Source organism: Ciconia boyciana, chromosome 16, assembly GCF_034638445.1.
Source record: "Ciconia boyciana chromosome 16, ASM3463844v1, whole genome shotgun sequence".
Lineage (NCBI taxonomy): Eukaryota > Metazoa > Chordata > Aves > Ciconiiformes > Ciconiidae > Ciconia > Ciconia boyciana.
Genome location: NC_132949.1, coordinates 376,494 through 400,892, shown reverse-complemented (window position 1 = coordinate 400,892; position 24,399 = coordinate 376,494). Strand labels below are relative to the sequence as shown.

Sequence of the window (24,399 nt, the reverse complement as noted above, 5' to 3'; positions counted from 1 at the left end):
CACGTGACGCTGCGGGCACGCCCCGGCGCGCGAGGCCGCCGGGCGGGGGTCGGGGCCGTCGCGGCGGCGGATGGGCCCGGGAGGGCTGGCCCCGGCCCCGGCCCCGCGGACACCGGCCGGCGTCAGGGCTGCCGCGCTGCCCCGCTGCCCCGTTGTCCGCCCCCTCCCCCCCCCCCGGGCCGGGCCCGGCCCGGCCCTCGTCGGGCGTCCGGCACCGCTGCGGTCGGGGAAGCCCCGCATCGTTCTGCCGCAGCCTCGCCGGCCCCGGCGATAGACCGTGGGGAACAGGGGGAGCGCGGCGCAGCGTTCGGGTCCCGCCGGAGGCTGGCGGTGGCTCTCAGCCTCAGCACACGCTTTCCCTGACAGAGCAGGCGGCTCCGCGATGGCGTGCTCGAGGCAGGGCACGGGGCGCACCTCCCCCCCCCAGGACCGAGCCGGAGCCCGTCACGAGAAGGCTCTAGTTCAGAGCGCGTAGTTCTGCGCAGTGTCTGCTAAGGGACCCGCGAGAAACGAGCCTCGTGACCGCGGCAGGGGAAAGTCCCATGGCGCGACTCTTCCTGCTTTGCTCTGGCATCTCCTGACGCGGCACGAGAACCGGCCCTCGGGTCCTGGTTACTCCCAGAGCTCGGCTGGGGAAGGAGAGCCCCTGCACCGCCGGGCAGAAAGCAGCCGGCCTTCGGCTGCGGTGTTTGCCCTGCCAGCACCAGGATATCGCTGGGGTTGCTATGGGCGCCTCCTGCCCCCGCAGGCTGCCCGGCTGATAAGTGCTGGAGCAGGGACAGGCTCCGTCCAGGCTCCCCGGCCGCACCCTGCTGATTTGCCAGCTCGGTGGCTGCCTGCAAAGTAAAGCGGCTGCTCTTTGCTCTCCTCCTGCTTCCCCTTGCAGGGGCTGGGCCCAGTGCCCCAGGCCAGCGGCGTTCAGAGCAAGGTGCCCCGCCAGTTCTCCGCAGGTAACCTGGTCGCTCTGTGAGTGCTGTGAGGAGCAGTTGTCTGTGCCGGAGCTTTGGCTGGGTGCGGAACCGATGCCTTTCTTGGGCCCAGAAAGAGTCCAGTGAGATTTTAGATAGCGAAGCTGCACTGAGCAAAGCAGCAAGTGCGCAGCGGCCGCTGCCCGGCCACCGCTGCTCAGGGCTGCGCAGGCATGGGCACGTCGGGCTGCCAGGGTGGGGAACCGGCTGCTGCCAGAACAAGATCCTGCATTCATGCTCAGCCACCTTGAAGCCCGTCTGGTTCCACAGGCAAGGCAGCACCTGGGAGCCATTGCCCTGAGCGCACCCGGCTCGTTGCCCTGCCAGAGGGGCTTTGCAGCGACGCTCTCTGCTGAAAGGGCCAGACCCTGCATCGAGGCAGTTCCTGGCAGAAAACCCTCGCCTGACATGCTGGCAGAGGCAGGCTTAGCCAGCGGCCGAGGCGGAGTGGCACGTCCACTGCCAGCAGGTTTCTGGGGCTCGCGGTGGCGAGCTGTCTTACCACGTCGCCACACGTCAGCGGAGGCAGTGGGCCACCAGTACGTGTGCTCAGCGGCTCTGGCATAGCTGGCAATGCTCACTGACGCCTTGCAGGTGCTGGAACTCTCGTTCTCGTTTTTGGTGCTGGCTGGGGATCCCACCACTGCTGAGTGCAGCGTCCCTGCGCCTGCCTTCCGGCACCCCACGAACAGAGCGCAGTTCTCTTGTTTTCTTTAAATCCCTTTAAAGATCCCTGCGCTGCAACGTCTACTAGAGGAAAGCCGCACAGACAGGGCACCGCCTGCCCTCTATGGCAGCATGTCTCCTCTGATGTCGTGCTCCCTGCTGGGGCTGTCAGCTGGGGCAGCGTGTCACTTGACTTCCACACCTACCAGCTGCTGGCACAGCAGGTCCAGGCCCACAAGCAGGGCTCTCACGCACTGCAAGACGTTAATTCACAAGTTCTCCCCTTTCCCTTGGCCTCAGTTCTCCCAGGCTGCCTTTTGACAGACACAGGTGAAAGCTGCCGCGCTTGTGGAGCTGCAGTTCTGCTGCTTCGAGGCAGCTGCTGTTTCAGACGGAGCTGCTGCAGCACAAACAGCCGCCTGACCAGAAAAGCAGCCCAGACCGCTCTTACGCAAGCTCCAACCCAAGGTTTATGAGGTGCATCTTCCGGAAGGGGCTGAGGCTTCTGCTTGGAAGCCACAAGTAGTGAGAATCATCCCCACCCAGCCACCGTGTCCTGCCCGGGCCATGACCAGAGCCGTGCATTCCTTGGGCTGCTCGTGCCTGTGCGGGGCAGGGATCCTGCAGCAGGGACCACGTTCCAGAGAGAACACAGGCAGTGAATCACCACTGTAGCCCCTCAGTCCCCGGAGTTACAGCGGGTCGCAGCCGTCCTGCGTACCCCTCCCCAGGCATCCCACCATCACGCGAACGATCTAACAGAAACACCAACGTCCAGAGTTTGGAAAGACTTGCCAAAGAGCTGGAGATTGCATCAGACAGGATCTCACCCTGACACTAACTGCCCACAGAGCGGCTGTTGGGGGCCAGCACAAGGAGGGCCTTTGTTCACTTTATCGGCACATCTGGGCTCACTCTAACTGACATGATGGAGGGTGACGCCTGCTCCCAGCGCCTGCTCTTGCGCTGCCTTTCACGTCCCTGCGCCGCAGGGAGGGCTGCAGGGCTGCGCGGCTGGGCAGGGCTTGCAGTAGGGAGCAGCACAAGCGAAGCGTGCCTTCTGGAACGGGCGCTGGCCACATGCTGGCTCCTCACCGGGGCGCGCAGGCGGCTCCTGCCCGGCTGAGGGTACTTCATTTCAGCCCTTGCACTTTCTTGCAGTTTCTGAGTCGCGTCATTTCCTTTAGCGGCAGCATCTGGGAAGCACGGCAGCTTTCCTGGGACCCAGAAGAAAGGGGGCTCGTGCTGTTAGCTCAGCAGGGTCCCTCTTGTATTCAGAGTTCTTGGTTACCGTTGTGAGTCTTTCAGACCAGGAGCAGGGCCGAGCCATCTCCCCTACAGCTTCTCTAGCGCTGTAGATTCTGTAAAGAGCTTTTCCTGGCTACACTTTTCTTATCCTTAACACAAACATGCCACATGCTCTGTAAACATCCGCAGGCTTTTATCACACATTGCCTCTCCTGGATTCTGTTCTCCCTCCGATCACCTCCCTCATTCTTCTGACTGCGCAGGAATTTCACTTTGTGCTTGCAGAGCAGGCACAGCGCAGGCAGGCCAAGGCCCAGAACCCACCTGCTCCTCAGCTCCCCCGACTTTCCTACCTTGGAGACCCACCGATTTCACTTCCCTGTGGCTGTCTCATCCCTCACGCTGCAGGCCACACAGAACAGAGTGAACAGCAGGGATAGATCTTGAAGACAAACACTGTGACGGGGGCCTCTTGCCTCTTCTCCTCTGGCAAGGACTGCCCCAGATCCCCCGTTTCATAGCTTGGCAAGCCCAGGGATTCTGGTCTTCTCCCACCCCAGGTGTTTGCAGAAATCCCCTGTGGAACAGAAGTTCTTCCACTTCCTGCCAAAGACCCAGAATCAGGAAGTTCCAGAACAGAACCAAAACGGACAGCAGACAGTCAGTTCAAAGATTTTATTTAACTGTCATAAAAGGAGAAGCAGACGATGATTCCAAACCTGTTAACCCGGGTCTAGGATTTACAGACAATATGCACCAAATCAAATTAACAAAAATCTCTCTAGGGGCAGGGCAAGGGAGAGTTAGAGGCAAAGACGTAGCTATGAGAAAGCCACATGTACTTGGTCCCAGTTCTAATACGACCTCAACGTGGTAGGATCCAAATAAGAGGGCTGTGGAGCTGGAACGTGCCTGCCCAGCCCTCAGGGGTTCGCAGGCCCCAGAGGGCTCCTTCGCCCTGAGCGCCGTGTCAGCGCAGCCCTGGGTGGCAGGCTGGCATGCTGCGGGGTCTGCTGCGGGCACGGGGGGGAGTCGAGTGTCAAGGCAATAAATACTGACAGGCCAGGCACAGATTTTAAAGGCAGAACAGATACATAAGGCATTAACCGCTTCTGAATACTCGTCCGTTGCAAGCTCTTTGTTGATCGCATCAGGAGAGCAGCTGCAGAAACAGACTAGTCCATCCTCAGCCCAAAACAGCCAGGAGGGCAGGTGCTGCCCTGGAATTTCAGTGCTTTGCAGCTACCTTGGCTGCAATGAGAAGTGTGAGGTGATGGCAACACTGGTGACTCCTGCACCCACCTGCCTTGCAACCCCCTCTATGCCTCGGAGGCGCTGAGGCTGCCAGAGAGTTCGGAGCTCTATGCAAACAGGGCCAGGGGTCCTGCCAGGCCAGCTCTCTGGACACCGGGAGGGGCGGCCAGGCATCACCCAGGATGTCACACTACCCTCCCCTCTGGAGATGTCCCGTCTCGGGTGAAGAACGGACCAGCAGCAAAGCGGGAAGTTGTGAATCTTTCCTAATAACCCATGAGGGGCGCGACCAAGATGAGTGCCATGCCAACAAACAGGGGAAGGGTGGGTGGCATTTAAAAAGTGTAACAAGGGGAGGGCCCCCTCCCTAGAGGATACATGTTACACATTAAGGCATCATGGTTACAGGGAACATCCACAAATGAAGCTGCCAGTGTTCCCAGGACACCGACTGGGTGGAAGGGGCAGGCCAGACATGATTTTAGCCAACAAACGGATTCAATAGCTGCCTGGCATCAAAGTTCTTCAGCTACTTGGAGGCAGTAGCTACCCTGAGCTGCGCACAGGAAAGCCAAGCACAGGATCCTACACAGAACATAGGAGTCTCTCCCCTTCAGCACCTACCCTATAAAGGAAGGTGAGAAGCAGCAAAGGGCCTGGCGAAGGAGCAAGCGCTCCCACCTCTGTGCTGGGACAGCACGGCCCTGGGACGGGCAGCTGGAGATCAGATGCAGACAGCACGGTTTGGTCAATGCACTCAGCGATTCTCTGGGGAGGGGGCACATTACAAAACTGAGCTCTCTGGTCAAATTATAACAGGGGGTGAAAGGTAAGAGGGTTCCAATGTCAGCACTTTGGTACAGGGGGGGATTTCTACGGTAGCCACTGTCTGATTCACGCTCTCTGGGGTTTGGCCTTGGGAAGGGCTAGTCCTTCCAATCCTTCTTGATGGTCAGGTTCCACTCCCAGGACAGGTGGTCAGTCTTATCATCATCTGTGAACTTGGATTTGATGTTGTAGCTGCCCCGGGCCAGCATGCCCTTAGGGGCTTCTTCCATGGGGGTCAGAAACTCGTACTCCTCTGCTCGGGGGCCGTAGCTCCCAACCATGTATTCAGTCTTGTCAACTAGAAGGAGAAAAAGAGGTGTGTGGAGGCTGTTTAAGAGCCTCCCCTGCATTTGGGGCAAGGCTAAAGCAAATGAAAGGTCTGTTACTGCTACAACAATCCACCGAGGAGCTCTGAGAACAAGAATGTCACCCACATTAACAGCTCCGTTCACTCCAGGAACGGCTCCTCCTGCAGGGAGCGATCCCCCCACACTAGCACTGCTGTCAGCAGTGACCTGTTCACCGCCGCGCTCCAGCAGAGATTACACATCAAGCCCAGAGGTGCAGGTGCAGCCAGGACCGCAGGCTGCCACCCTGCAGCAGACCCAGAAGCCTTCACACGTCGGCACAGACATGACTGAAGACTGTCTCCTCCCATTATGAGCTGCTGGGGCACCAGCGGGCAAGCCGCCATCCACCGCAGTGGAAGAAGAAAGCCCTCACACAAAGCAGCACTCGAGTCACAGAGAAGCACTTACTTTTCACACCTTTCCGGAACGTGTGCTGGATATACTTCAACCCTGACACAATCTCCCTGTTAACCTGCAGAGAGACAAGCAAGGACTGTAGAGGACATCTCCTAGACACGCTGCCCACCCCACCCGCAGTAGGAGACAACTTCCTCCATCACACCACTTTTCGGGGCTCAGGCACTCCCTGTGCTGGGATTGCAGCAGTCCGGTGTTCCACTTGTTCTTCAGTTTTCAGATCTGAATTCTTACCCTAAAGGAGATTTTTATCCGGTATTCCACACCCTCCTTCAGCACAAATGCTTGCTTCTTGTAGCTCTCCAGGTCACCTACAAAGAAGGGAGAGGGCTGCTCAGAGTCCCTTTGTATTGTGCTCTGGGGCAAATTTAAGTTGCAAAGAGGTGATCAGGACAGTATCTGCAGCAGCAGGGGGTGACCCTTACTGCCTGGACAGCACGCAGTTCATCCTTTAATTTTTGCATGGCAGGACCCTCCTCGCTACGCTGCCCACGCTACCTGAGGCGGGCAAGCGATGTCCTGTGAAAGGACGCTGCAGCACGGCAATGCAGTTAATTCAAGAATGTGCCTTTGTAGACGTTTGCTCCGAGGCCGTCACCATCTCGAAGCTGCCGTTAGTGTCGCTGCACAGGCTGGAGGACAGCTGGCTCCCCCGCCTGGCAGCTCACACCTCTACGAAACGAGGGCTGGCAAGGGAGTGGAAGCAGAAAGGCCTTCTGCTGTGACGGGGGACACAGCCGCCGGGCTCAGAGTACCGAACCCTCCGGTGGCCCAGGCACCTTACTCTGCATCCAGCACAGGGGCGTTTCTGACATAGAAGGGCTTGTCCACCATGCCAGCAGTGCTCCTGCAGGGCCTTCTGCCGGGCTCCACACCAAGCCAGCTTTCACTTGGGAGAAGGGCTGGAACTCCTTCCTAGCTCACCTGTCAGGTCCAACTCCAGAGGGCCAGGAGCAGTAGCGCAGACCAAAGTCAGTTTGGTCACCACCACATTTGGAGCATTGGGATCTAAAGGACAAGCAAAAAGGCTGTTAAACACCCATCCCTAATACCAACCAACACAACTCCTTTTCCTTCCAGGGCACTTCTTGAAAGAGCAAGAACAACATCCCCCTCGGTGAAGGCCTGGGCTCCCCGCTGCGTTAGGCCCAGTCCACGGTCTCCCCAAGACCATCCCCCTCTAAAGGCAGAGTGGACCCCTCACTCCCTGTGCCTTATTCCAAGGGCCAGAGGTCAGCATGGGAGGAGCGCAGATGCATGCCTTTATGCTCCCGGCTGTGCTCATGCCGAAGCGCAAAGAGCTGGGAGGAGAACAGCTCCCGGACAGGAGCAGGGATGAGGCCGGAGGTGAGTGATGGAGCTCCGGCTCGAGCAAGGCATAGCCATGTGCTAGGGCTCACCTGCAGTCACAGTGACAGCACCGAGCAGTGCCTCCTTGTACTTGCGCAGGCTCTCATCATCCTTGTCAAGCTCCTGGATCTCCTGGATGCTCTTCTGGGCAGGTGGCTTATAGTTGACGGAATGTTCGTCCTCCTCATTTTCAGCTGCAATCTGGGCCAGCTGCTCTGCCGTCGGCTCCTGCTCTGCCATCCTCACACACGCGAGTTACACTGAAGTAGGGAGGAGAAGTGTAACTGCACCTACCTACTCCACCAGCGCGGGCTCCTCCCCAGCAGCGCAGCCCGGCAGCACCAACCAGGCTTCCCCAGAACTGCTCCACCGAGACTCCACAGGCTCCCTCTCCCACTTAGGCCCTTCACAGGCTGTCCCCAGGGGGCCTTCAGAGGACACAACCCTGCGAAGTGCCCATACCCCGCAGCCCCTGCGGACTCCTCCAGTAGGCCAGGTCTCGTATTCAGCCCATGGAGGCCCACGCCAGAGGGTAGGAAAAATTCCACCTCGGTGCTTTACTCATGAGCTGGAACAGGTAAGTATCCCAAGCCATAGAGAAAACGCTCTCCTCCACAAGAACAACTGGGTGAGGCTTTCACTCATAACAAACCTGAGCCCAGAATAAACCCAGTTCAGTTTCCCTCTCTACAACGCACGAGTCCAGCTAAGAATAGGCCTCTGCCCCACCACTGGCACAAATGCCAGGAGCCTCTGCTGCAATCTGGACCTCACAGTTTGTAACTCAGTCAGATCAGTCTGCTCTGCGCCGGGTGCTGGGTGCCTCAAAGGACTGGAATGAGACACCTGGTTCAGCTGACCTCATCCTCGGGCCTCTTCAAAGATCTGTGTCACACACGGCCAGTGAAACAGATAATGGATTAAAAACATGTGCAGAGGTTGGCTCGGCCGTCCAAGACTCTAACCAGGAAACACCCAGCTGCACATTGAGGGCTGGTGACAGGCGATGCCAACACCCCGTTAAAAACCTCAGTAAAAGCCAGTGACATCCTCAGTAATTCCTGATGTTCCACAGGGCGCACTGTCCTAAGGGTCATCCTACGGCAAATATCAGCTTGGACTCTCTAAAGACTCGAAAAACTTTCAGTGACAGCTTTTGAAAGGCTTTTTGTACAAGCAAAATCTTTCACAAATGATGTACTGATGGATCCAGGTGTTTCTGTCATTACCTGGCATTCCCGCATCCTGTTCAATATTCCTGCCTGGAGCTCTGTGCTAGCACACATGACTCACAACAGACTGCGGAATTGCATTTGCTGCTCTGGCATCTAGTTTCCAAATAAATCAAGAACTACAACATGTGCTACAAATACAACAAAAACACACAATGTACTTAAATACAGGCTTAATTATGATCTCATGCACCTAAAGCTTCTCCTACAGGTTACACTAAATAAGCTAACCACCATCCATTCTTTTCGTCTTTGAGCTGACATAATAGCGCACAGTTCAATTACTCCATTTCTACCCAATGTGCCACCCAGAGGGGGAAAGACAGACCTCAGCGCTGACAGTAATCACACAGAGTTTACAGAGCACATTTTATAGCGACGCAAGGCAGGTTCTGCAGATGCCGGAGCCAGTCTGACTCCGTGTCCAGTTCAAGCCTGGCAATGGCTGTAATAGCAGAACCGTAGAGGTGCCGCCTGGGCTTCCCTAATATTTTTAGCCAGAAATCTTATGGATGTTTTGTTGGGGAGCAAGGCAAAGGAGACAGATTAAACACAGAAAGTGGAATTTTGCACATCTCCGCCAGAAGAGAAGACTACAGCAGGCCTATCGGCAAATACGCAGAGGAGAGAGAAAAGGAAAAGGGGAGGAAGAACCGGTGACCAGCCCACCCGCCAGGGTCCTTGGGTGAGGCGCCAGCACCGAGGCGGAGCTGCAGCCAGGGCCCTGTGGGGACCCGCTCCTTGCCCACTGTCAAACCTGAGAGCAGACTTGCTGACTTGTCCTGGGCTGGCAGTGCTTCCCCAGAGAGGTTGGCACGGCTCTTGGTGTGTCCTGGAGGTAGGAGACTTGCAACGGATGCAACTGGTGTTTCTGGGTATTAAAGCTTGACTAAGATTTATCACCAGACAAAGGTGGGGGGACGATGTGACACTTGGGGTTATTACAAGGGCTTTGGCCCTGCGTGGCACAAGCGTGTCTGTGTAGGGGAGCTTTTCCCGTTGTACCTTTGGACTTACAACTCCCAACAACTGCTGGTACTGACCCCTACACTTTACAACAAACAGCTGGCCCTTCTGCATGGCATTCTCCAACATTCTGGCACTGAATATCGTGGAAATTTGTGTTCAAAAGGCCATTTAATTTCATGTCATACATGAACAACTGATTAGATTTCACTCTGGTATCTCCGTATCAAACCAGTCACTTCCTTTGTGCTCCTGTCCAAAAAAGCCTCTAGCCTTGAAGACTCCCAGAAGCACTGAGCAAACACTCACTCAAGCATCCATTCTGCTGCTTGATCCCCTTATTGCCGTCCTTCGTCTCGCCTCCAGGCTAGATTTCACCTCCCAAGCACTACAGGTCATTCTCTCTCCATACGCTTGAAGAACTTCTGGACCTTCCTCTTAAGACACCTGCAGCTTTCAGGAAATGGAACTGACGGACTTTCAGTGAGAGCTTTAAAGAACTCAAGTCCCAAGTCACTGACTTCTGTTGACTCCCACCTGCGATTGAGCCCTCTTTGAAAGCATGAATATAATGAACAGACACACACGGCAGACGATCCACCAGTATCCACATGCGTATCCCCGACAGTGCTGGGTCCCTTTCCGCAGCATGAGTGTCCACAGGTGTACACCACCTTCCAATTTTCAGACCAATCAGAGACAAAACTTCTAACAAATGGCCTGATCAGCACCTGCAAGCGACAGGCCACAGGAGCCGTCAGAGAGCCTCTCCTTGAACAACCAAAGCTCGCCAAAGCCAGCATTGTGCACACGGCAAAGGATCAGTACCGCAAGGTGAACAGAGCAGTGCCAACCACGGTGCAGCTCCCAACAGCAGGGTCAGGTCAGGAAGATCGCTGCGCTCCACGCAGGAACAGCCTTAGCGTTAAACAGTACCGATTTCTAGCAGCTGAAATAGCAGCCAGTTTCCAGGATTGGGTATCCTATCCTGATCAGTTAAGAAATACATGAGTTTGGTCTCACCCATTGATAACCAAGCTCCAGATGTAACCAGATGGGGCAACAGTTTCCACCCACACATCACCAGCACCCAGTCTTCATCATCTCCATTAGGGTAACCCCTCTCAGAAACAGGTATTTAGCAACAACCATGCCGTAGAGGGCACAGGAAAAAAAACAACAAAACCCAACAACCGAAAAAACAAATCCCCAGCTCTTGGGTCGCATTCCTGTGCCTCTAGCCTTAATCCTGCAATCCGGAGCTAAAGGTACAATCATGCACACCACCACACGGATTAATCAAGAACCACCCCAGTCCTCACAGGATCTCGAAAACGATGGAAGCCCACCAGAGACAGAAAACGGCTCTTCAGACCAGCACAAGGCACCATTCCAACCAGCAGCTCAGGCCAGGCCAGGGTCCAGCTCTCTGAGGTAGCCCTGGAGAAATATCACTTCACCTCTTCCAACAGGCTTCCCCAGGAGCAGCAGTCAGAACAACATTTCCGACCGGGCTGCGCCAAAGCCGCTGCTGCAGCGCTCTTGAGAGGAGCGGGCTCCTGCGCCCCGGCTGGCCGCAAGGGTCGAGAGGCACCCTGCGACACAGCCAGCAGGGGCAGGGCTGCAGCCGGCCGCCCCGTCCCGCACAGAGCGCCACGTCTTATCACCATGGGTCACTGCGCCTCGGCTACTTCTCCAACACACAGGCAGAGAGGAAGGAGACTCCTAATTGCATCAAAACTTTTATGAGGGCCTCTAACTCGCCCTTCAGGCTTCTCGGACGAAGCATTTATTACAGCTCAGGATTAGTAAACCAGAGCTTTTCCAGCTGTGTGGGAGACCAGCCATCACGCTGCCAGACAAAGCAAAGCCAAGGGACTCAATCGCATGTGAACTGCCAGGAGAGAACTGCACTCACATATCCCATCTGCACCATGCTGAGACCTCCGGCAAGCACGCACCGACACGCAGAAGAGAGGGGACCTGCAACACGGTCCTTCAAAGGGCTCCGCTCCTTACTGAAAGCCTTCCTGCTACACTGCTGATCTGCAGCCGGGCATGGGTGCCTTACAGGGGCTCAACACCTCAAACCTCGGGCATTGCTCTGAGGCATTTGGAAGGAAATTCCTCTTCAGCTCCTTTTGACACTCAAGAGATGCTCAGGTGCCCTGCTCAGCACCTCCACATGGCGGCTCTCTGGCTCTTAAGACTCAGCCGAGTCGCAGAATGCTGGAGCTGGTGCCTCCGTGGCTCCTGGGAGGCCTGCTGCTCTGCGAGACAGCACAGACCTGCTGTGAACTCTGCCACGGCCGGCAGGGAATGGGACTCCCAGCCCACGCTCAGCCTGAAAGCAGATTACAGGAGGTGGGCTCCTCAGCCGTGGAGAGATGTCTAGGGAAACAGCCCTGGGCTCTTCTCAGATCCTTGCATATCACAGAAGCCTGCAGAAGACAGCAGGAGGCTGAATTGCTTCCCACCTGGGAATTCACACTCAGCTGCCTTCACTGCTTCCTCAAGTCAGCAGTTTTGCCTGGATTCTCAGCATTTTTTGCACAGGACCGAGGAGCTAGCAGCAGTGAATGCAAGAGCCCCACCTTCTGCCAGACAGAAAAACTGCTAGGAACATAACCCTGTTTGTTTTCAGGCAGATAGCGGTAAAAATGACTTCTTCATACCCTGGGATCAAGATCCCACGGCACTAGTGAAACCAGAGTTAGTCAGAGTCTCTTCAGATGAGCTAATTGGCTTCAGACGTCCATCAGGCCACAGCGCAGCCGTGGACAGGCAACAGTGCCAATTCGAGCGGTCCCCACCCTTCCTTCTTCCCCCGTGGCGCAAGGGAAAGCTTGTACAGCCACACGGCAAACTCAGTTGGAATTTGACCCAGTTAATAACAATTTCTGCAAGACTATTTTCCAGCCAGATCAGTTCGCAGATCCGGTTCGCTATGCAGCTACAAATGCTGCTATGCTGTAAGGACACAGAGCCAGAACTGCTTAAACCGGCTCAAGCTGCGCTGCTGCTCCACATGTACACGGCAGCTTGGGAGGCTGGATCAGAAATAAACCGGGCTAGGATGGTTCCCAGGGCAGCGGCAGGGGAGGAGGGGACATCAGCGCAAAGGAAGAACTGGTGACTCAGTGACGCTTCCCAAGGCCAAGCGCTGCCTTCTGACACCACCCAGGAATTCGGAGGCAAGGGGACGTCCAGATAATGCTGCTGTGCCAGTTGCTTTGTAAGAGTGTCCCAGAGAACTCTCATCTTGCCTGATCCCCGCCACTGGCTCACAGGTCTAGGGATGAAGGACTCTGGAAACAGTCTGCTGCCTTCCAGGGACTCAGCAGTCTGGAGATGTAGGATTTTTTTATTTTTTTTTTTTGCTTGTGACATAACCCTGGACTGCAGTTCACCTACGAGGCATTAACTGTCTAGAGCAAAACTGAAGGTGTGAGCAGACAGTTCCATGCGCTCACAACTTCAGAAGTTTAAAAAACCCTCACAGTCCTACACCCAGGATGCAAACCAGTTACACAGGTAAATGAGCTGCAGTCTGGCTGCAACCACCGTCCGTGTGGTGACCCCGGTGCTGCAGCCGCAGACACCACCAAGAGCGTGACCCATCCCTGCGAATCGCCACTCGTCCCCGCAGGGCAACGCCACAATGAAACCATCCCTGCTCAGCAGCTACGAGACAAGAACACCCGCACTGGAAGAATGCTTGGACAACCAGAGCAACAAAGCACTCTGGACTAGACCCGAAACCCTCAAGGCAACAGTTTGGCTGCTGAGCGTGACCGGGAGTTCTTGTCTTAAGAAAAGGAAGTTACGACTTTCAGACTTGTTGCAAAGAGCCTACGGAGCCAGGGAAGACATCGCCATCCTTCCGGCAGGGCTGTAAAGGAAGGAGGAGAACCGATACCTCCTGCGGGAGCCAAACCGCAGTTTTCACGCACGTTGCCTCACCTGCTTTAAAATGCACCCTGCCTACAGCATTAAGGGGGATAAAACGGGCTCTTTAATTACTCTAATGCGGAAGGAAATCGACCCTGAGGAAGTTGCTTCCAAGTTCCTCATTTCGTAACTAGAAACCGTTTATGGAAAACCCGAGACAAACGAGAGCGCCTGCACTTCCCAACACCCCGGAAAGTGAAAGGGCCCAGCGTTCCCCTCCACCGCCCCCCGCAGCCCAGGCAGCGGGAGAAACCCGAGGGGAGGGCTCGGAGCAGCCCCGGCTGCTCCGGGGAGCACGAGCCGACCCGAGCCGTCCGTATTTCGCCCTAACTGCGAGCCCCGTGCCCCGAGAGCTCCGCTCCGCTCCGGAACGGCCCCCCGCCGGGGGCGGCGGCTTTCCCCGGCCCTCAGAAGGTCGTGCAAGGGCACTCGGGGCCCCGCTCCCGCACCCCGGCTGCGCCCCGGCCCTTCCCGCGGCTCGCGGCGCGGCCGGCCCGGCCAGGCCCGGCCCCAGCAGGGCGGAGGCGCGGCCCCGCGGCCTGAACCCCCCCCACCCGCGCCTCACCGCCCCCAGGGATCCGCCCGCCGCTGCGGCCCGGTCTCCGCCGCTCCCCCGCCCCGCCCTACCGGCCCTGCTCGCTCTCCGCGCTGCGGTGACAACGCCGCCGGGATCCGCCCAGCCGCCCGCGCACCCCCGCACTTCCGGGACACGCCCGTCACTTCCCGTTATAGAAGGCCGAGCCCCGCGCCTCACTTCCGGCCGCGACCCGGCGCGCTGATTGGCCCAGGGGATGCGCGCGCGATGGCGGGACGGACGATAGAGTCGGGCTGAGGGGCAGAGCGCCGCGGGGCGGGGCGGGGCACGGCGGGGCGGGGCGCGGCGCGGGAAGGCGCGCGCGGGCGGGGCGGGGCGGGGCACGGCGGAGCAGGCGTCCACAGCTCTAGACACGGTTCTATTTTATTACGGCAAAGGTGAAAAAGCCACCTTGGCCCAACAGGCAACCAGTAAAATTTATCCCAAAAATAACTCGGTACAAAACAGGTCTGCTTCAGCATTAAAAAAAACCTTTACAGGAGTTTAAAACCTATCCCAGAACATAACGTAAAACAAATCCCGTCCTCCGGATTAGTAGCCACAGCCGCAGCCCCCGCCGGGAGCGTGGAGCCAGAGCGGAGTCCTTCCCTGCGCCCGCCGCCCGCCGCTTTAGCTGGTGTCCATCTGGAAGAGAGGAGAGGAGCCGTCACCGCGCGCCCCGCCACGCCCTGCCACACCCCGCCACGCCCCCGCGGCACCCCTGCCGTGCCCAGCCCGCCCCTCTGGAGGCGGTCCGGTCCCGGCGAACCACCGCAACTCCCTGGCGCCGCCGGACAGGGACGCGCAGGTCCGAGCCCCGGCCCGTTCAGGCGCCGGCCCGGAAGCGTCCGGCAGCCCGGGCGCCATCGCCCTGCAGCGCACGGAGGCACGACTGCCCCGCCGTGCCCCCCACCCCACCCACGCCTTTGCAAAACAACACTATTTACGCATCACCAACACCAGAGAAGACTGCTCTAACGACACTCCCATGCCACTTTTTTCTGGAATTCTGCTCATCCCACTTCTTCCATACTCTCGCCCTGACTCTACCCCGTCCCTACAACACTGACTCCACTGTCATCACGTACACGCGCGACCTCGGTGCTCTATCGAGGTTTTAATCTGGCTGCGGCACAGACGTCTGAGCTAGTTCTGAAGGCAGCAAACAACGTGCGTGGCTCCATATGTTAGGACTCGTACCCGCCATCAGCATCACCGACCCTTCCTCCGTTAGCATCCCATGTAGTTATTTCACACGGTTTTTTCTCTTTTTGTGTTTCCATTTCTGCAGCCCATTATCTCTATGGGTTTTGTCATGCAGCTACTGCTCACCACAGCTGTTCCAGCTACGGAAGAGCCTGCCCTACACTGGCCCCAGCGAGCTGGGGAGCTGGAAAAGGGGCCGGTTCTTGGCTGTCAGTAACGGTAGCTGACAAAGTGTTCTGGAAAGCAAAGCCAAGTACCGGACCAAGGCACCGCTCGGGTTTCGAGGAGACTGCTTTAGTCCGATGACTTGGAAAACGCTTTCTCTTTCCTGCCGGCTGCAGGCTGACAATGCCCCCCAAACGAGACGCTGCAGGGAACCTGCGGACAGTGCCCAAGCAGCACTTACCCTGGCATTGTAAGCATCCAGCTGTGCATCTAGTTCTTCTGCGGAGAGCTGCTGTTTGGAAGTTCTTCCAGCTCCTCTGCCTCTCCCTCTGTTCCCGCCACGAGTACCTCGCCTGTTGCCTCCTCCACCACCAAATCCTCCCGAGCCACCACGGTTTCTGGTCATGCCACCTCTGTTTACACTGTGATTTTTAAAAAGTGACTGTTTTAGTGCATCACGGTTAACCCAAACAGGCACACATAAGTTTGCCGAACGGGAGATGGATCCACGTTTCCCACACAGAGAAGGGCCAGGCACGTTCCCGCCCCGCGCTGACTGGGCACAGCGACTCCCACGCCCGTACGGCATCTCACCTCTGTGCTGGTCTCCTCTGTGTGTCGATCTGTGACGTGACCAGCTGAATGTTCATGGGGCGCCCTGGAGGAAGAGCAGCCCGTGAGCCTGCGTGCGGGACACGGGCACACGGGCTGCTCCAGCCAGCCAGCGAAATACGCTACGGGGACAGCCCCGCAGACTCACCATCCAAGGGGACTCCGTTGTACTGCTTCATCGCTTTCAGAGCGTCTGCCTTCCTTTCGAAATGCACGTCCGCTGTCCCTAGACTGCGGCCAGATCTGTCATAGTGCACAGCCGCCTTCTTCAAGGTCCCAAACTCTGCGAAGAGTTCCTGAGAAAGAGAGGGAGAAGAGCGCACACATCCATCAGCACTGCAAACACCGCACAGCCAGGAGACAGCGCTGGCAGCTCCCCATACACAACCGCTCTCAGCAGTTGCAGGTGCTTTTCAAAATATCATTGACAGCTCAGAAAAATCCCCGATGAAAGAGGGGAGCGCAAGCCCATCAGAAGGATTTCAGAAAGCTGCCACAGGTGGCAAAAACAAGCAGGACTTCATATTCACCACTTGCAGGGTTCACGTTTACAGCCAGCGAAGCAGACTCAAGGGAAACTACAGGTCTTTTTGTCGAGGCTGAGTCAACGGGGTGACTATTTAAAAATAATCCAGACCCAATCCCATTTCACAGAGGAAGAATGATCTGTATGAACACAGGGATTCACGAGATGATCACGGTTTCATTGTGCTGGACTTCCCTCCCTGCCTTAAATCTTTACTAGACCAGGCGCGACTTAAAAGCACAGCCCGTTAGGAATATACCCCAAAATTGAGATTAGGAAAGTCCTCTACTGAAGTACGTCATTTGCTCTCACGAAGGATGGAAATGAAGAGGCAGCAACAGAGCCAGCAGTGTTGTTTCACAGGGGCTACATTTAGGAAGTCAACAAGGACACCTCGCCTTGGCGAGTTCCTGCTACACCCCCTGCCTCAGAAGCTCAACATCTGCACCAGTGCTGCCAGGCGCCCGAGGGGACGGACCACCTTCCACAGACTCTGCTGCAAGGCCGGACCGCCATGCAGCCATCTCCCTGAGCTACTGCCCGAGCATCCGACAGAGTGCAACGCGTGTTCTCCCACTTCCTAAGCAGGCAGCACTTCAGGCAGGGCTGCAGGCCAGCTCCTCCCCTGTACTTATTCACCGGAGGCAAACGTTACACGGCGCTCGACAGAAGCTTTCTGGCACAGAGCGCAACGCAGGTGAGGCGGTGCTCAGCCTCTTCTCCAGAGCCAGCTTCTCTCTGCGCTGCAGAGAACACGGGTTCCTCCCAAGCAGCAGCGAATGCTCAGGGAGCGACACTGCGCAGCTCCTCCGACAGCAAAGTGCGTTTGAGGTTCCCGCCAGCCGCTCGTCCCTGCCAATACACTGCCCGCGCCATGCTGTACCACGTTAATGATGCAATTAGCATAGAAACAAAGAAAGCAACCACCACATCTGAGGTGGCGCTAAATTATGGGATGGGTAGTAACAAATAGGCGCAAAGCCATTAAATCAGCTTTGCTGCTAAATAAACCATAGGTGGAAGTTTGTCCACACCTCAGCCCAAGCCAGCGGGGAAAAGGCGAATCTCAACCGCCACACACGGCGCAGGAGCCGGTTAAACTGAGGTGACTCCAGGGAGCCACGTTTTACACATCAGGGCCTGGCTACAACAAACAAGAAACTTATTCAACCCAAATCTGAACTTTCATGAGGCAAAGAGGTGGTTTTAAGCAGACAACCCAGTAACTAGGTGACCCGAAAAAGCTCACATCCAATCCCCCAGACACAGCCAGACGGGCATGCGGAGTAACTGGAACGAATTAATAGCTAAAGGAAGCACAGGAGCAGTTGTTTGCTTCTTCCTGGTGAGGACTCAGGACCAGAAGCCGACTCAAACGGCAGCGCTCTGCAGCGTGACCGGGCCAGCAGAGCCCCCAGCGGGGATGCACCTGGTATTTGCAAGCGTTTACTTCTGCACAACTCACTGCCCGCTCGTGACTGTGCCCTCGCAGCCGGGTGGGAGCACCACGCCTCGACCCCTCCCAACCCACGCAGCCGGAGATGGATCGCACCGTACACCCAACCGAAAGACTCCGGCAGGCTCTTACCCAAGGCTCGGCTGAAACAAGGGATACAACCACAACAGGTGACTCGGCTAGGAGAGTTAACACACCAGGCACCACAGATGCTGCGGCGCAGGGGAGCGCGCTCTCCCTCACAAATAACTCTTCCCAGTTACACCGATGGATGCGTCCGCAGGAACGCCTCGACACTCAACAGAACGCGACTTTAACAAAGCTGCGCAAGCAGGTCCCGTAAAAACAGAGCACGCAGATGGACACGCAGCGCAGTTACGGAATTTCTGCAGTTACACAGACCTTAAAAGTTTATGCAGTTTACGCTAAATTCTCCAGTCACAGCTGGATCCAGCCAAACAGCAGTGTTTTCCCACACGTGCACTGTGGCAGAGTCACTTACGATGCGATTAGCTGCCGCTCTGCGGAAGAGGGCGGCTTTTCCAAATCACAGCCCCCTCGAGACCACCAGAACCGCTGCGGGACAGGCACTTGCGCCACAAACCCCATCACCAGTGCAGTGCTAATTCACTCAGGGATCTTCCGTCCCGGCCGGGGAAGGGAGCGGGACCTGCGGAGCTCCTGCGGGCGCCCAACGCGCCCAACCCCGACGCGATGAATTAAACCCCCTGCGAACACCTCCCGCGCACCCGGCGGGACCGCTCCCGAGCCCCCTACCTGGATGTCCGCATCCGAGACGCCGAAGTCCAGGTTCGAGACGAGCAGCTTCCCGCCGGTCTCCACGCCGGCCCCCGCCCCGAAGCCGCTGTCGAACAGGTCGTGCTGCCACTTCTCGGGGAGCTGCTTCGGCTGCAACGAGACCGGGACGTCGCTGACCGGCCCGGGGCACCGCAGGCCACAGGCCGCCGCCGGCCACGCCGCCCGCCCCGCCGGGAGCAGACAAAGGGCCGCCCGGCGGGCCCGCCCTCCGCCCCGCCGCTCCCCGCGCGGCCCCGCCGCCCCATCCCGCCGCCGCCGCCGCCGCCCGCCCCGCCGCGCCGAAGGCCCGGGCCGGGCCCGGGCTCCCGCGGCGCCGCCGAGCCCCGTGGGCGGCCGCGCTCTCCGCCCACCCCCGCCGCCCTCCGTACCCGGCTGTAGGGCGCGGGCCGGTTCCTGCCGCCGCCCCGGGCCATCACCGGCCTGTTCCGCACGGGGCCGCCGCCTCCCGCTCGCCCGGCTCCCACGCCGCCCCGGCCGGGCCCGCCCCCGCGGACGGCGCCGCCCCGGCCCCGGCCGCCCCGGCCGCCGCCTCGGCCGGCCCCCCGCTGGCTCCGGTTGAGCTTAATGATATCGTCCAGGGACATGTCCATCTTGTCGGCCATGATGGCGGCTCCGCTCCGGGGCCTGCACTTCCGGCCGCGCTGCGGCGACGCCGGAAGCGGAAGAGGCGGGGCCGGCGGCGAGGGCGCGGCGGCCGCGCGCGCTTGTGCGCGGGGCCTTGTGGGGCGGGGAGGGACTTCCGGCGGGGCGATGCGGGTGCGGGTGCGCAGCTGGCATGGCGTCGCCTCCTGGCTGTGGGTGGCCAACGACGAGAACTGCGGGATCTGCCGGATGGCCTTCAACGGCTGCTGCCCCGACTGTGAGTGCGGCGCCGGGCGGGCGGGGCGGGGCGGCCTCGGGGCTGCGGCCCCCCGGGCCGGGCTGGGCCTGACGGCCTGTCCGTGCCGCAGGCAAGGTGCCCGGCGACGACTGCCCGCTGGTGTGGGGACAGTGCTCGCACTGCTTCCACATGCACTGCATCCTCAAGTGGCTGAACTCGCAGCAGGTCCAGCAGCACTGCCCCATGTGCCGCCAGGAGTGGAAGTTCAAGGAGTGACGGCCGGCCGCCGCCCCTCCACCGGCGGGCGCCGGGGGCCCCGGGGCCGCTTCCCGCCGCCGGCAGCCCCGCGCCGCCCTCAATAAACGTGCGGCCGCCGCTCGCCTCTCCGGTGTCCGGGGCCCTTCTGCGCTCGGGGTCGGTGCGGGGGCTGGGGAGGGCAGCGCCGCGGGACCCGCCCGCGGGGGCGGAAAGCGGCTCTGCCGGGCGCGGGAGGGTCGGTGTCGGGACCGGGACCGGCCCCGGCGGGCAGGGCCCCTCGGCGACCCGGGGAGGGCTGCGGGGCCGCCGGCGAGCAGCTCCTTCCCCACGGGCTCCGCCGCCCCGGGAGGACGGGCCGCGGGCGGGCGAGGCGGGCCCCCCGCCCGGCTATAAAGGCGGCGGCGAAGCGCTGCGGTCCCGCCGGCACCAAGTGCCCTGCCCGCTGGCTCGGCTGCTCTGCCGCCGCCGCCCCGCCGAGGCCTGGTGCAAGCAGGCGGCCGGGCCCCGCCGCTACTAGGTGGGCAGAGCTCCGGGGCTGCGCTCCGGCCTCCACCGCTCCGACACCGACGGCACCGCCGAGCGCGGCCCCGGGGTGCTGCTGCCCGGCTCGGCCCGCCCGCCCATGCGGCTCCAGGCCGCACTGAGTACCGGGGCTGCCCCGGGGGTTCGGGGCGTGGTGGGCGCTGGGGCTGCTCCCCACGGGACTCCGGGCACGGTTCGTGCTGGGACTGCCCCCCCATCCCCGTCCCCCGTGGTGCTCCGTGCCGCAGCAAGCAGCAGGAGCGGCGTCCTCTGCCTGCCGGGCGCTGGGGCATGGCGGGGGGAGGACGCGTTGCCTGGGGACCCCGGTCCCCGTTGGTCTCCCCTGCAGGCGCTGTGCGTGACGGATGTGGCCCCCGAGCCGCGGAGCTGCTGGGCGCTGCCTGGAGCCCCTGGTGCTCTCCAGTGCAAGACGGACGTGACCGTGTCCTTGGACCCCGGATGCCTGAGTGCAGATGCCTGAGCCGGCACTGGTGGTTCTGTGGCAACAATAAACGTGCTTGGGCTGGCTCCATCGCGTCTGTCCTTGCAGGGGAGGAAGGTGCGGTGGGGTGGGGGGAGCCCACCCGGGTCTGGGGAGCTCAGGGCTGCTCCACCAGGGAAAGCGGTGCAGAGGAAGCATCTCGCGCACGAGGCTGCTGAGCTTCCCTCTCCCTGCGGCTCCCCCAGCTCCCTGAGCCCTGCGGGGCCTTGGCTGGGGCCAGGGGCTGCGCCAGGTCAGGCAGAACAGAGCCGGGGCTGTGCCGTGCCCTGGCAGGGGGCAGGACACGCTCCAGGGCTCCGGAGACGCTCCGGGTGAGAGGGCAACGACAGCGCGGCCGAGAGCGTGTGGGTGGCAGCTGGCAGCAGGACCGGGGGCTGGAGCTGAGCACGGTCCCCAGCCTGCGGCTGCGTGGGAGCTCCTGGGTGCCCAGGGAGATGGGTGGTCCCGTGGATGAGCACCCACCACCTGCCTCCTGCTGCCCGCTTCAACTTGACCTCTGGGCTCTGCCAAGCCACGGGGACCCATGACAGCACTGGCGTGGCTCTGGCCTCACAGCCCCTGGGCCCCTGTGAGCAGCCATTCCCACCCAGCCCCCCCCACCCCCCCGTGGGTGCTGTGGCTGCTCAAGCACCCAGCAGAAAAAAATCACTCTGTGATCGTGACCAGCAAATTGCAGCCCCAAAGGCCAGCCTGACAGCCGCGGTGGCCGCAGGGCACGGCACGGGGAGCCTGCGCGGGCAGCACAGTGCCGGGCTGAGCTGCGGGGAGCAGCAGGAGCTGATGGGGCTTTGCCGGGCGGTGAGTGACCGCGGGCAGGGCGCTCCCGTCACCGCGTCACTGCGGCCGGGAAGGGCCCCGCGGCCCCAGGGAAGGGCCCCGGCGGGCGCAGCCCCCGCCGGCACCGGGGCACCCAGCCGTGCTCCAGCAGCAGGACGTGGGCTCGGTGACAAGGGTGGGGTAGCAGCCCCCTGACACCACCTGCTCCCCGACAAGGGCACACCCCCCACCCCCCAGGCATCCGGGGGGACCACCTCCTCCCCAGGGGCGAGGCCGGGAGCGCAGCACCCAGCCCGGTCGCAGTCCCTGTCCCTGTGAGGGTCGCCAGGTCTCTGCCTCACCTGGTAAAAGCGCTCGCCTCCGGTGGACACCGTGCTTTTTATGAAAGCAGCCCCCCCCACCGAGCGCCCCGGCTGCGGCCCAGCCCCGCCACGGTCCTCCCACGCCACCACGCGCTGCACCACAGCCTTGGCAAGGCCTTCGCCCACCGCAGGGCACAGTATGGCCCAGTGGAGCCCGCTGGTGCCGGGTTCTTCCCAGGAAACCAGGCGGGCACTGGGGCCGCCAACCACAGCGGAGGACACGGCCCAGCGTCCCCGCTGCGGCGGGGGTCAGCATAATTGCCTGCTGGAGCTGCCGCGGGGTGCCAGCGCCCGCCACTAAGCTCAGCCCCATCTCTGAAGTCTCCGGCAGCTCGGGGCAGCAGTGGTGGTGCCGCATGGGTGTCCCAGGCACAGCGGGCGCAGCCCTCCTCCTGCCCGCAGCGGTAACACACCGGCTCGGCACCAGTCGCGGTCCCAGTGCCGAGCTCCTGCCCGGAGCCACCGCACGCGGCAAGCGGCTGCAGAGCCCTGGCCCTCCCTGCACAGCAGGACGAGCGCGCTGGTGCGCCGGACCAACTTGCTGCGTGGTGCTGGGTCCGGGCTTTGGCCAGGGTGGTGGTGGCTGACGGTGACCCGCTGGGCACCGGGGGTCTGCTCGCCCCATGGCCTCTTTCCGTGAATGGCTGACGGGGCTCTGGGGGACAAGCCCCAAGCACAGCCCTGCTCTGGGGGCCCTGCGTGGCGGCAGGGTCTGGGCCGAAGCTGCCGGCTCAGCAGGGTCGTGGCTGCTCTTACAAGATGTAACTAAGGCACCTGCTACAACTGTTTCAGCAAATTAGTTCCCATTAGAGAAATGTTGGGCTCTCACCGCAATCTGCATCGCGAGGTGGGGGGGCGTCCCTGGGATGGGTGCAGGAACCAGTCTTGATCTTCTGTGCTGGGGGGGGGGGAACAACCAAACAAACCACAGAAAACAAAGAAAGTCACAAACTTGAAATTCATGCCTTTCCCCTCCCCCCCATTTTAACTCCATGCTCATTTTTGCCCCCGGGACTCAGAGGTTGTCAGTAAACAGCAGCTTAGAAGAAGAGCCCGGAGGCACTTGGAGAAAGGAACCACATACGCAAAATTTTTCAGAGTAAATGCTGAAATGGCTCTCAGAGGCCCCAAGGAACAGCAGCTCCACCGTGCTCCAGCTGAGCAAGCGAAGCTGATGTTTCCATGCAAGTAAGTTATACCAGCAGGCAAGCACCCGTGCAGGTGTAACAGAAATACCAGAGCAGAAATAAAGTACTTTTGTTATTTATTAATAACAACGGTACCTGTTTGGGTCCCAGAGGCAGCTCATTTACTCAAATGCTCAGCCTGGGGTACATGTGTCACCGTGGCCGAGTTGTTTGTTTTTAATGACAAACTCTCCTGCGGTCTCCGTGGTGGGGGGCCGCACGCCACAAGGGGGTCATTTGTGCACTCAGCAGCTGGCAGACCCCAGGAAAGGGGCTGACGGCTCAGAGTCACGGCTGCTTCGGGGGCGAGGAGCGACTTCGCCAGCGCCAGGCAGCAGAGCTGATGTGCCCCGAAGCAGGAGGGTGCACGGGGCAGCTGGGGGCTGCAGACTAGAGCGGAGCACCAGCTCTGCCCCAGCACGACGGGGTCCCAGCACATGTGTCCCCAGTGCCTGACGGCTGCTCTGCCTGCACCCCACAGCAGGCAAAGTGCTGGCCTGAGCTGCTCTCCTCTGGGCCAGGGCCAGGACTCACCCTGCTCCTCAACCCGCTCCCACATCCTGACTGCGGCCAGGACAAGGCCAGGGCTCAGCCTGATCTCACAGACCCTCAGGGCAGCCGAGACCCCCAGCCAGCCGGCGAGGAGCTCACCCCTGTTTTCCACTGGGGTGTAGCTGAACAGGGAGCCAGGGCACAGCCTGCAGCACGAGCCGGCTGGTGCAGCCCGCAGAACGGCCAGTTCCGTTGGGGCAAATCCCCGACCTGCCCAACAGCAGCTGCCGCCGCCGTTACCTCCGGTCAGGAAGGGAAACGCCCCGGTTCTGGCTGGAGAGCTGCAGCGGAGCAGCCTCTGCACGGGAGCGGGCGAGAAGCAGCAGCAGCAGCAAGGGCTTGGCTGGGCCCGCTGGGAGGGAGGGAGGTCTCCATTCCCCAGACCCTGGGGAGCGTCACCAGCCAAGCAGAGGTCACAGCAACAGGCTTTTCACCACAGCCACCATGCTGCTGCTGCCAGCTGGCAAGGCAAGACAGGCGTTACCTTCTTAGAGAGGAAGCATCTTCCTTCTTGCCAAAAAGGGCAGCAGAAGTTTGGGATCACTCCCGCACCCTCCAGGGCTGCCCTTTCCTCTCCTCCAGCTGCAGAACCGTTCCTTGCAGAGCACGGCCCTGCTGCTGGAGAAGGGCCCTGCCGCAGAGCACCGGCACTCTAGGGAAGGGAGAGCCCAGAGCACAACGCGGTGCAGTGGCCGAGGCTGGGAGCAGCGAGGACCGGCCGGCCCTTCCTTGCCCTCCCGAGCAGGACCGTCTGGGTCTCAGCAGTGGCCTTGGGGCTGCAAGGGGCAGCCGGGGGGAGCCCGGACACACTCACAGCGTCACCCACGCTCA

The 24,399-nt window shown here is 60.3% G+C and overlaps 4 protein-coding genes across 4 annotated transcripts; 2 read left to right on the top strand and 2 right to left on the bottom strand.

Annotated features, from left to right (window-relative positions):
* Positions 1 to 3,542: 3,542 nt before the first annotated feature.
* ARHGDIA (Rho GDP dissociation inhibitor alpha) lies at positions 3,543 to 14,008 on the bottom strand. Its single transcript, XM_072881683.1, has 6 exons — positions 13,858 to 14,008; positions 7,132 to 7,341; positions 6,656 to 6,739; positions 5,966 to 6,042; positions 5,723 to 5,786; positions 3,543 to 5,262 (listed from the first exon to the last, which is right to left on the bottom strand). The coding sequence occupies exons 2-6, from the start codon at positions 7,319 to 7,321 to the stop codon at positions 5,063 to 5,065; spliced, it is 615 nt and encodes a 204-aa protein (XP_072737784.1). The 5' UTR covers positions 7,322 to 7,341; positions 13,858 to 14,008; the 3' UTR covers positions 3,543 to 5,062.
* A 162-nt stretch (positions 14,009 to 14,170) lies between these two features.
* Positions 14,171 to 19,241, bottom strand: ALYREF (Aly/REF export factor). The gene is made up of 6 exons (XM_072881682.1): positions 18,957 to 19,241; positions 18,547 to 18,678; positions 15,936 to 16,083; positions 15,770 to 15,833; positions 15,417 to 15,597; positions 14,171 to 14,449 (listed from the first exon to the last, which is right to left on the bottom strand). The coding sequence occupies exons 1-6, from the start codon at positions 19,188 to 19,190 to the stop codon at positions 14,435 to 14,437; spliced, it is 774 nt and encodes a 257-aa protein (XP_072737783.1). The 5' UTR covers positions 19,191 to 19,241; the 3' UTR covers positions 14,171 to 14,434.
* Positions 19,242 to 19,338: 97 nt separating this feature from the next.
* On the top strand, positions 19,339 to 19,790 carry ANAPC11 (anaphase promoting complex subunit 11). Its single transcript, XM_072881684.1, has 2 exons — positions 19,339 to 19,447; positions 19,539 to 19,790. The coding sequence occupies exons 1-2, from the start codon at positions 19,339 to 19,341 to the stop codon at positions 19,682 to 19,684; spliced, it is 255 nt and encodes an 84-aa protein (XP_072737785.1). The 3' UTR covers positions 19,685 to 19,790.
* LOC140660525 (uncharacterized) lies at positions 19,737 to 20,716 on the top strand (the record flags this gene model as incomplete). The annotated part of the gene is given in 1 exon segment (XM_072881495.1): positions 19,737 to 20,716. A coding segment is annotated over 1 exon segment (933 nt), but the record flags the coding sequence as incomplete, so codon positions are not given.
* Between the last annotated feature and the right edge of the window lie 3,683 nt (positions 20,717 to 24,399).